Source organism: Leuciscus leuciscus (assembly GCF_965113295.1).
Source record: "Leuciscus leuciscus genome assembly, chromosome: 8".
Taxonomy (NCBI): Eukaryota; Metazoa; Chordata; class Actinopteri; order Cypriniformes; family Leuciscidae; genus Leuciscus; species Leuciscus leuciscus.
This window is the reverse complement of record NC_138732.1, coordinates 15,487,216-15,499,560: the sequence shown is the minus strand read 5'-3', so window position 1 is coordinate 15,499,560 and position 12,345 is coordinate 15,487,216. Positions and strand designations below refer to the sequence as shown.

The following is a 12,345-nucleotide window of genomic DNA, read 5'->3' as shown; positions in this document are numbered from 1 at the left end:
AATAAAAGTCCACTTTTACTTTTTGACCCCACTGACATCCATTGCATGGGCAAAAATAGTTTAAAACATCTTAACTCCTGGTTTTAGAACAGCGTGGGCGTGAGTAAATGATGACAAAATGTTCATTATTGTGTGAACTTTCCTTTTAACCATACTCTAATTGTTGAAGTATTTTTTTCACTCAGGCTTGACTTAATTCCTGAAAGGAATCGTCTCATATTGATTGGCATTGTTCAAGTTTGGACAGTCAGTTTTGCGGAGGTAGATGAGTCATATTATTCCAGTCAGATTGTGCATTCCGACAATGCACTTCCCAGCCCAGACAGTCAGACTCCACATTGTCTGCTTCATCTGATTCGTTGCAGGGACATTGAACACATTTTAAGAGGACCTGTCATCAGTGTTTTCAGTCCTCCGTTCAACATCTCTAGCTTTATGTCTCCATGACTGCTCTTGTGTGAATCATTTCGGTCCGGAAGCGAACATGTGGTAGTGTTTAGCTTGCTAATGCTCAAGGCTTTGGCTGCCTGGGGGGAGATATCACATGGACGGCTCCCAGCAGAATGATTCGAGTCCAGTAAACAATCTCTACGCCCAAATGTGAAGAACTTTGGAAATGAGGAGCTCCCATGGGCTGCCCTCTGTCCAAAAATCACAGAAAGGGCTTGTGTGAACTTGAGTGTGTTTTTCTGTTGCCTTTTTTTATTTATTTTTTGCTTTTCTTATTGTAAGTTAAATTATTGCTATTGCATTTCACCCCTCGTTGCCTCCAAGAGCTATTCTCTCATTCCTACATATAACAATGTCTGTGGACCCAACACACATGTATGTGATTACATCGGCAGGAGTAATCATGTACTACTAATGTTTTACTAACATTTTGAAACCACCTTCCCCCTGAATACCTCTCGACTTTGTGTTTTCCTTCTAATGGATCACATTACTGAAGTATCACTGCTGTTTGAATTGCATTGAAACATCCTGAACATAATCACTCATTCACAGTCAGTTTATAAAAAAAAAATATTAAAAAAACTGTCTTCTTCATCAATGGCTGGCCCAAATTATTGATTACATTTTCCTGTATTAATTCATGTTATTTATGTCCTACATGCACGCAACGCAACATGTTTTGGATCATATTTCATTTATTTGTATAAATGTGTTTTCATTATGCACAGACACTGCCTGTATTTTTGTAATGCTGCAAGGCGAGCTTACTTTTTTTCTTTTTTTTTTTTTTTACTGTATTTAACAAAAAAAATAAAAAGCACTCCAGCACTTCATTATGGTGTTTTAGGAAAGCAGCTAAGATCTTTGTTTTTTAATATTCATCTGTGGTGGTGATTGCATTTGCACAAAAAAAAAAAAAAGAAGCTCAACAAGTGAAGGAGCAGTTTTAGTCTCTTGGAGGGGTGGCGAAATCGTGTTCCCATCATCAGTGATGGATAGAGGGTGGAACTGTAGCTCATTGTGCACTAAATATTTCTGTTAGAAACAGTGATGCATTCTGCTCTTGTCTAGTCATCCGGTTCATTGAGTTCTCACTTCCTGTAAAACTGCAGAATTGTACAAGCCAGCAGATAAAAACTCTGTCAGAAATATATAGGGAGGAGTGTAATTGAATCAGTTGGCCTACTGTAGATATAAAACAAAGCCTCCCAAACTGCCCACCTTTTCCACCTTAAGCAGAAGTAGCGATGGGCTGAGCTGTGTCTGTTTCTCATTAATCCAGCATTGGACTGAGAAGGCGCAGGCCTGGCGGGCTTCGGATCTCTAACAGCTGAAGAGCCTGAGGATGTGTTGAGAACATCCTGCTGAGAGCGTGGGCTACCCAGGTGGAAGAGCCATCTGGTGGAAGGGTGTGACAATGCGCCTGAGGGGGTGGTGGGGGTATCTTAAGCTCCACAATATGGCTGAAGGCTGTTCCCTCACCTGCAGTCCCTCCCCTAAAAAATTAAGATCCTTCGGGAGCCCTGTTTTCTGATATCTTTTTTTCTCTGGTCTTCAGATTTCTCAGATTTAAGCTGTTTTAGAGAAACACACACAGAGTACACTGCTGACTCTCTTGAGTTGAAAGCTACCTGCCACTCTTTGAAGCCTTCAGATCGTTTGACCCCCATACCATTATCATCCATCCATCCATCCATCCATCCATCCATCCATCCATCCATCCATCCATCCATCCATCCATCCATCCATCCATCCATCCATCCATCCATCCATCCATCCATCCATCCATCCATCCATCCATCCATCCATCCATCCATAATCCCTGTTGTGGACCCATGCTGTCATCATTGTGAGACATATTTGAGACACCCTACCAGCAAGAAAGCAGAGAAAAACTTCCTTCTTCTCAAGTAGACCATAAATCCGTAGTGCTGTGATCAGCTTGTGAAATGTATTTAATTATATACAATTAATAACTTTTTGGAACTGTTCTATCCTGTCACCTGTTAATGTGATATGATGCTCGTACAAATTAATGACTATTTATTCCGTCTAAGCACACCTGAGCTTTTAGCACCAACAATAAACAAATAAAGAAATAAGTTAAACGTTCAGAAGATCAAACTCTGTTAACATGCTCTGTAGAGTCACCATCATTTTTAATCCAAAACCGACATCAGTACCACAGTGCTATTGACACAGCAGAGGGCCTGTAGCCAGCAGGAAATCCACCTGCTTCGGAGATGCTCTTGCTTTGATAGCTCCTTCACATACAGTATGCAGATTTCTTGGGAGAGGCTTGTTTGTATGCGATTTCCTGGGAGACTTCCATCTTGGGCTTAAATAAATAGCGGAGTTGTGATGATTAGCGCTGAGGTGCGCTCCTACTCCCACAAGCAATCTGCCAAACCTAGACTTCTGTCTTTGTTTTCACCTGAGTTTTTCCCAGAATCTCTCTCTCTCTCTCTCTCTCTCTCTCTCTCTCTCTCTCTCTCTCCCTCTCTCCCTCTCTCCCTCCCCCGGGTGGGTCCCAGAGCTACGGCCTTGATTGGTCTTTAATTTAGTTAGTTGGTAGTTGACTGTGACAATGGTTTGGCCGAGGAATTTGCTGACATGTTATGTCACTCAGGGATAGGTTCTCTTCAAGCAGAGCTCTAAGGAATCCAGTCCCTGGAATACCAGACACACACATAAAGAATCAACGTTGGTTTGGGGCTGTTCAAAGCTGCCGTTCCTGCTGCTCCTTAGGATTACAGATATTACACAATTATCTCCATGGCTCTGAGCCGTTGACAGAGCAGGCCCTGTGTTTGTCAATAGCAGGCCCACAAAATCTCCCTTCAATATACCGAGTGGTGCCTCAGTCACGCGCTGATGGTCTCTTTAAGCACATCGACTCTAGACGTCTGTCTCTCTCTCTGTTTTTCTATCTCACCTGTCTCTCTCTATTCCTTTCCATTTCAGTTTTTTATTTTTTTTATGTCATGCTATAAAAGGGAAGTCTGGCATGCATCAGTATCTCGGTTTAATTGTGACACATCTGCCATGATCTAGAGTTTCTGTGTCCTTATGCTTTCCATCCAGGATCTGTTATCGGGGTGCCATATGTGTAATTACCCTATAGAGAGGAGCATATGCAATAATAGGAGCTCATATAAAGTGTGGTCCAAAGCACAGGAGTCATGCTTTTCATTTTGGTTAGCCGTATGACAAGACCGTATCTAATGTAAAATAATCCATTTAATCTGAAACAATGTTTGTTTAGGTCTTGTTACTTTTTATTAGTGGCGCTTGCTAAGGCGGCCACTGCTACCACTTTTCCTCTTACTTAAGGCTTATAAGTATTTAATCTGTGAATTCTGTTCTCTTTTACTCACCCACATGTCATTCCAAACTTGTATGACTTTCTTTGTGTAACACAAATAATATTCTGAAGAATGTTTTAGCTGTTTTGTCCATTCAACAGGGGTCCAAAACATAAAAAGTAGCGTGAAATAGCTTAAATATCCATCTCTAATCACATAAATATTATTTATTTATTTATTTATCTTGAACCTTTAAGCAAGCAACTATGAACCACCCAGAATACCTATAACAATATGCAGTCATTCTGTTTATGAAATTTGGTAAACTGAACATCTGAACATCTACTCATTTTCTATTTTTCCTGAAAATTTTTGCAGATGCATTTACTGGTTTTGATAATTAATAGTTCCCTTTGGTTGTGTCTCTTTGCTTTCAGTGAAAAAGGACGTGGAAGAAACAGATGACAGGATGACACAATTCAAGAAAAAAGCAAAAGAGCTGCGAATTCTGGATGCCAAGACAGCTCAGAATCTGTGTAAGTTATCAGCATTCCATATCATCTGTGTCCCCTAACACCCACCCAGACCCACCCAGATCTGTTTTTTTGTTCTTCCTTCCAAAGAAGTTACATTTGTCTCTAAATAATTTTTTTTTATTTTATTTTTTTATTATTATTATTATAATTAGCATCCTAGGTATTTTTGCTCCATACTAGACTTTCTCTCTACTAAAAGCAGTTAAGGCTGCTGAATCTATAGCCACAATGTTTTCAGGCTTTGACTGACACTTTTCCTCTGTTCTTTTCTGTTTGTTTGTTTTCTTGCTCCTACATATCATGTCAACTTTAAAATTCCTCTTATCCTCTTGTATTGTCAAGCAGCATTCAGCAGTATTTGCTCTTCCTGCAACAGGTTTTTGAGGATGCTGTTTTTTGATAATGGATTCAACCCGATTCCTCTGATATCAGTTGTACTGTAAACACATAGGAGGATAACAGAAAAAAAAAAGGACAAAGCATTTTGTCTGTGTCTGCCTCATCCTATCCACACGTAAAGCCAAATAGTCCCCTAAAACCTTTATGCGATTAAGGGACCAAAGGCTGATTTTTTTTTTGTGATTTTTTTTTGTTCTTTCCCCACACGTAAACCACCATTGATCAGTAAAATCATTTATTTATCCCAAATAAAATAAAATCGGTCACATTAGGCCATGTTTACTGTCATATTTGTTTGTCTATACCCCTCAGTTCTTGTTTGTCTATACCCCATAGCACTGAAACTAGTTTGACCCTATACTCAACAACAGGAACCACCTGTTTATGTCACAGGTTGCTTTGTGGCCCATATTGATCAGCCTACCTTGTGCCATTTAGCAACTCTCTGTCTCTCTTAAACTGCCACCCTCTTTCCCCCCTCTTGAATCTTCAAGGAGAGAGTGTGTGTGTGTGTGCGTGCGTGTGTGTGTGCGTGCGTGTGTGTGTGTGTGTGTGTGTGTGTGTGTGTGTGTGTGTGAATTCATTGTGTTCTCAGGAGTGCCTGCGACTCTTTAGACTCTGATTGATGAAAGCAGTATGAGAATGCAATTTTATTCTTCTTTGGAAATGTTGGCTTCTTTGTCTGGGAGAGGAGAACACCTTAGATATACAATATCACACTTAATGAAATATTCATAGCAAATGCTAAAATAACCAGCCACCTGAGTATGTGTCCTACCCATGCTTGTTTTCATCCTACCCAGAAGAGTACTTGGATTCCAATTGAATACATCAATGCAATTTGAATGTGTGAAAAGAACAAAATGAAGCTCTGAGTCTGGCTACAGTTCTGCTCTTGAAGGATATATATTAAGCCACATTATCCGAATGTTCGTTTAACAGAGATTATAGATATATGACATTTATTTACATATATTTACATTTTCAGCGCTTACTGTTGCAAAGCTTTCTGTAATGATTCTAGGGTGTTATGTATGATTGCCCATCTGTCTGTCTGTCTGTTTGTCTGTCTATCTATAGTCTGGTAGATATTGAAATTGTCTTATATACACTCATTGCTTAGCTGTGGGCAATAATAATAGAGATGCTTGTGTCAGTCAACACTAAAAGTACAACAAAAGACATACCATTTTCATTATTCATATAACATGCTCAGTTAGTGTGTCTGAAGGACATCAGGGTCAGGTTTTGTGTGTGTGTGTGCTTTTTTTTCCTTTTTTTCTTTTTTTTTTTTCTTCTTCTTCTATTAGAACTGGAGCACATGAAGATAGCCCTAACAGCAAAGATTCCAGTGACATTTCTCGCTTCCCCTCATTCACTCACTTTCTCTTATTTTCACATTCTCATTCTCTTGTGCTCTGTCTCATTTCCGCTAGTTATTTACCAAGCCTTTGATGCACAACACACACACACACACACACACACACACACTCACACACCACTTCAGGCTTTAGAGTAACTAATGCCAGCACACGAGTGGGAGTGCTGTTACACATTCACTTCAGCCACAAATCTGTCATCTTTCACAGAGAAAGGAAAAGGGAGGTGGGACAGGAAAACAGAAAGAGAGAGTGTAAAAGCATCGTATAAGGCACTATTTGAAAGGCCAATGTACATTTCTGTGGGGCATTAAATGTTCTGTTATTTATATTTTTATTTAGGATAGGGGCTTCACAAACAAGACAGGGTTGTTCCAGGGTTGTGGAAATGACCCAAAGTACATGTGGGACATTGAGAGTTACTCATACCCCCAGGTATCCATTTCTGTCTCCCCTCGTGCTGAGAGTACAGTCTGTGGGCTGACTGGACAAAACCCACACGTTCTTTGTTTGGCCATGAAATTCTCTGGTTAGGAAAACTTGCTGAGTTCATTGGTCCTGGGGACCTATGAACAATCTTACACAGACACACACATGATCCCACACATCATTGTGAGTGTAAAGAGATGCTGTATAGTATATGCTACTTTGGACCCGGGGCTCGGGTGGGGCTCCGTGCTCAGCTGAAACAATATTCCAGATGAGATGAAGAGGTTGTGAATCTCATGAGTGCAGGAGGAACCGAGCAAAGCAGGCAACCACTACATTTACATTTACATTTATTCATTTAGCTGACGCTTTTATCCAAAGCGACTTACAATTGCTATATATGTCAGAGGTTGCACGCCTCTGGAGCAACTAGGGGTTAAGTGTCTTGCTCAGGGACACATTGGTGTCCCTTGGGGTCCCCTGGGGTCCCTCAGGGGTCCCTGGGGTCCCTCAGGGTCCCTTGCTCACACACTTCCACAGTGGATTCGAACCCGGGTCTCTCACACCAAAGGCATGTGTCTTATCCATTGTGCCACTACCACCCCCTTCACTACATGAAGTCATGCTCCTCTATTAACACAAAGATACCCTGCAGAGCTCTGTGGTCCATAAGCATGTTTAACAATCTCAGCATTCCTATCCCTGGTCTAGCTCCAGAGGAGTCACATAGGCCCTCGGTCAACATTCCTTTTTACAAATATAGCGGGCTGCATTTAAAACAACGTGTGAGTTTCTATAAATTATGCCAGTGTGTGGAGGCGGTTTAGTATAGTAAGCGTTTTATGTATGGGGTGGAATTTTTGCAATTTGGTGGACTTGCAGTGTTTTCTTTGTTGAAAAATGTGACAAAATCCCCAGGCTGATGAGTAGTGGATATGAACGGAAATGAATTATGGGATGCATCTGTCATGGACAAACTTGTTAGAGGAAAAAGTCAGGATAATGTGAATATGTAAATTATGCTAATGAATCAACAGATGAAGCGAAAGCATTTGTCATCCAATTAAATTTTTTTGCAGAAATGTGATAAGTTCTGACTGGAGGTTGTTAAACCCACCACATTCAGTGACTAACCATGTGTTTGTTTATTGGCATGGGATACTCTTGATGATTGGCTCATCATGCTACTGATGGTTTGTTCATTAACATATCCCTATAGCCAGGCTGTATTGTATTGTAAGGCTGGTTTTAAAACCTTGTTGGCATGTCGAATCTACAATAATAATTTCTTCCTAGGCCATTGTGTCCAGATGAGCCCCCTGCTTTGAAATGCCACTGTGTTTGCTCTACCTTCATCTCCCAAATAATGTTTTAAAAAAAAAAATGTTAATATAAAATAAGAAAAAAAATAGAACTCTCTTTTCTCTGAAGAAACCGGCATATTGTCACACGCAGATGGCCAACTAATGAATTGCAGAAAATAGAGCATAGTTTCACAGAGACCCAGTCAATCAGCTGGTGGGAATGGTAGTTTATTAAATCACTGATCATCAGAAGTTGGACCTGTTTCACCTGCACACCAGAGAGCTGGATGAGGCAGAAGGGCCCTTGCATTCATTGGCTGGTGCAATTCAGAGAGCAATGGAGGAATCTGACCAAACAAATACATATTTCAGAGAACAGACACTCACATATAATCTTCAGTATATCCACTCAGCCCTGCATTCCCATCAAATTTGCTAAAATAGCTCAGAGGTAGGTGGTACAAAACAAGAGTGACCCCTTGAATGTTTCTGTGCTATAATCATTTGCCAGAACAAAATCAGGTTCTGCTCAACATTGTTTCCAGACACCACTGGAAAACTCTTGACTGTTTTAATCTATGTGAATGTTCAGGTAATTTTAACCTCAATGCAGTAACTACTTCAGACATAAATGTACAATTATGTTCGGTCCCCCACTGATGCGCTTTAAACTGCACACTATGAGCTATATGCTGTAATTACAGACTATTCTTTCCTCAGGAGTGGTGGAGGTTATCAAATTCAACTGTTGGGTAAATTGCACCTGTGGTTCTCTGCATTTCATCCTAGGTGATAGTTTAAGATGTTGGGTTGTTATCATGTGATAAGGCCCATAATACGGTTTCTCTTTCACCACCAGTTGCCCCAAAGTGGAACAAACACTCTATCAGTGTTTTACCATCCACCTGAGAATATGACGTTGTCCCATGGTCATTTCTAAAGGGGTGCATCTGTTGAACTCTTACACTCTAAACTAGAGGGCCAGAATGACTCTCATCTTTTTTTCTTCTTTCTTTTTTTTCCCTCCGAACAGCAATTTTCCTGGGATCATTCCGGCTGCCTTATGAAGAGATCCGGGATATCGTGCTGCAGGTGGATGAGGAGAGGCTAAGTGAAGCATTAATCCAGGTGAGTTGTGTGTGCATAGGCACTTTCATATAATGCAGCCTTTGAAACATTTATCCGCTCACAGGGCAATGTGTGAAATGTAAAAAACATTCTGGCCAAAATCCAGTCCACACACACACACACACACACACACACACACACACACACACACACACACACACACACACACACACACACACACACACACACACACACACACACACACACACACACACACACACACACACACACACACACACACACACACACACACACACACACACACACACACATACACAATATAACATTGTTTAATAAATTCAAATTTCTTCATGTAAAAGAAAGTCTTTTATTATTGCTATTTATTGCAAGAGAGTGTGTGTGTGTGTGTGTTATGTGTGTGTGTGAGAACTTTTGACACATAGAAACATTCCAAACCACTACGCAGATAAATCTATTTTGTGAAAGCCAGACATTCATGGGACATTTCTGAATAGCATTTGTAAAAATGTCCTACGTTTGTCTTTGCTCAGAGATTTGTCATGCCTACAGATGACTGTGTGCATTTGAAAGGCTTCATTAAAGAGATGTATTTGATGCCAGGCAGTGCCTCGTGTACAATACTCTGTCTGCTCTCATTCACCAGGCCAATAGAAGCTCCACTTTCACTCTTTCATAATAGCTGCTTTGGGACAGGACTTGGCAAAACTCCTGCCGCTCCACCCTCCCTCCCACTGTCCTTTGTCTTACAGGCAAGATTGATGATCCTTCAGGAAGCTCTTCACGCCCTGACTGTCTCAGTGGTTTTTGTTAATCTTAAACGTGGTAATTGGAAATGGCATGTGTTTCCTGAACTAAAGATACCTCAGCTGTCTATGAAAGAGTTGATCTCATTTACATTAGACCACCCTTTACCTCTCACCCTCAAAGCCTCTTGTGGCTTTTTCACCACTGTGAATTAGTTGGATTTGAATGAGTCAACTCAGTTTCACATTTGACAGCCGTCCGTCTATCTCAGAGACCACTAGGGGGAATTGCTACTTTTATTTTAGCTGTTTGCTTCTCAATGTCCAAGTGCCAGAATTCATCTGTACGGTCTGTTGGTGTTTTTGTTCTATATACAGTAGATGAGGTTTTTTTGTTTTGTTTTCGGTCTGTATTTTTTTTCTCCTTGCTCTTCTTTGAATGCTGGAGAAAGGTGGAGGAGATAAGGAATATTTAGATGTCCTGGTCCACATTGGCCCTTCTTGGCTGTTACTGGTAGCAGAGATGACCTTTAATTGCCAGGTGGTTTGGGCAGGGTGTGTGGAAGCCTGAACTGAGGTGACAGCCCTGTCGCTCTTTACAGAAGCAGAAGAGCTAAACTGATGACCTTTTCTCACATTCAGCTGCGCTTTATAGAGGAGATTCATCTGTCAGGTTTGCACACCTCCTTCCCTTTTCTCTATTCTCAGTTTCATCATTCTTTCAAGCTATGCCTCTCTCTCTCTCTCTCTCTCTCTCTCTCTCTCTCTCTCTCTCTCTCTCACTCGCCCAAACCCACCCCCTCACATTTATCACCTTCATCACCCCATCGTCATCCCTGGAACTTAAATAGCCATGGCATGATATCCTCATCCTTGAGGGGGAGGTAATGCACAGGTCCAGTTTTATGTCCTTACACAGTAATGGTATAGGCTTTTTAGGGGCTCTCTGGAATGACAGTAATGCCTCAGTCGTGCCGACGGGATGTTGGCAGAGGTTTGTTGGTAGGCTTGAAGACACAGACAGTTGGCTTCTGAACCACTCAAGCAATATGGATAGAGAGAGTTCTGAGTATTGTTATTTTTCATTTTTCTTTCTCCTAGGGTAAGTTCATGGTGGTTGCTGGTCTACCTTGACATCATTCACACTGCATCAAGGAAATGTCATGTCTCAAAATAGGAACAATGACCAGATGAGTGTAAATTTCCCAGTGGTCACACTCACGATTCAGACTGGCTGTTAGAAGAAATTAGCATATCACGGATGTTCTATATATTACTTCTAAATAAATGTTAATTCTGTTCTGTTGTCTAAGTATTTCATATATATAAAAAAAAATATATAAAAAAAACATTCTTATTTGAATTCAGATTGGTGGCAATATCAGAGTTCTTCTCAGGCTGTGGTCACATAACAGAGTGTCACTTTCGCTTTACACCTTGTATTCTAACCATACATCCTCGAGGTGCATAGTCAACGGATAATCAAAAGATTCACAGCATCCTGTGACACAGCATAATCTTATGTGTAGGTGCCATGAAGAGAAGAAAGTTCTGTATTTTTCTGAATTTGATTTGTAATGTAAGTGATGTCTTAGTGTGGGCAGTTTTGCTAAACAGTCACCAACAGATGCTTTGGAGCTGATTGGTTCAGTGTACAGGGTTCGTACACATTTTTACCATTAAATTTCCATGACTTTTCCAAGACTTTTCCATGACTTAAAGGTAAATATTCATGACATAGTTTTCCATAAAACATCTGTGTATACATGTTAATTAACTCCTTGTGGGCGGGTAACGTTAGTAGCGGATGAAAAATCTAAATGTGCTTGAAGAGCTCTTTTCCAAAATGCGATAAACGCCATAAAAAAAAAAAAATAGAGATTGTTAACAGATCATTAGAAGTCCTCAAAATTAGTCAAACTAATCTTATATTCTCTCTCTCTCTCAATTTTAATTGTTTATTAATAAACAAGTATTTTCTGTTTCGACTGCAAAGACGAAGTTGACTGACTCGCGATCTTCTTAGTAGTGAACACGCCGGAGAGAAATGCACATTTCATACGGATTAGGCTACATCGTTTTATTTTGTTTTGAATTGTTCTGTTTAAAAGTAGATATTTCTGTAGATAATAGATATAGGCCTATTTCAGTTTTGTTTAGGTCTGTGAGGCGAGTAGGCTACCTTTTACGCTGAGTTTCGGTTCATGGATGATCCAGTTCACTCCGGCGCCTCTGTGTCGTGATTATCTATTTTCTGCTATTTACTTTTTATTTAGGCTATTAAGCAATTGGTTAATGAAACATTTTAAAATCAAGATACAATTAATACAAAACGAAATTCGTTTAGGAAGGCTTTGTGCTTTCTGTTTGATGTCTCTGTGTAAGTTTTAAAGTCTTTTAGTGCCGCTCTCAGAGGACTCATTACCGTAATGGAGAACGGTCACGTAACATTGTTTTTTCCTCATAAATGTGAACACGGAAAATAAAAGACCAAATAAATTTTTTAAAAGAAAAAAATCATATATATTTTAAATGTTTAACAAAGAGGCAAAAAGTCATAAACAAAAATCAGAAAATTTGTCGATATTTTTTTCTTTTTCGCACAGCATTTGGTGTAGCCTACAGTTCAAATTTAAATGTTGGCGTTCAACTTTGCGTTTTAAAAATAGCCTACTTACAACAACCCT

The 12,345-nt window shown here is 40.1% G+C and overlaps 1 protein-coding gene across 1 annotated transcript in view; it reads left to right on the top strand.

Annotated features, from left to right (window-relative positions):
* The window catches only part of diaph2 (diaphanous-related formin 2), a 442,308-nt gene that overhangs the window by 224,353 nt on the left and 205,610 nt on the right, over positions 1-12,345 (top strand). Inside the window, exons 16-17 of the mRNA XM_082178708.1 lie at positions 4,196-4,294; positions 8,839-8,933. Coding sequence (XP_082034834.1) covers positions 4,196-4,294; positions 8,839-8,933 — 194 coding nt within the window. The remainder of the gene's footprint in view (positions 1-4,195; positions 4,295-8,838; positions 8,934-12,345) is intronic.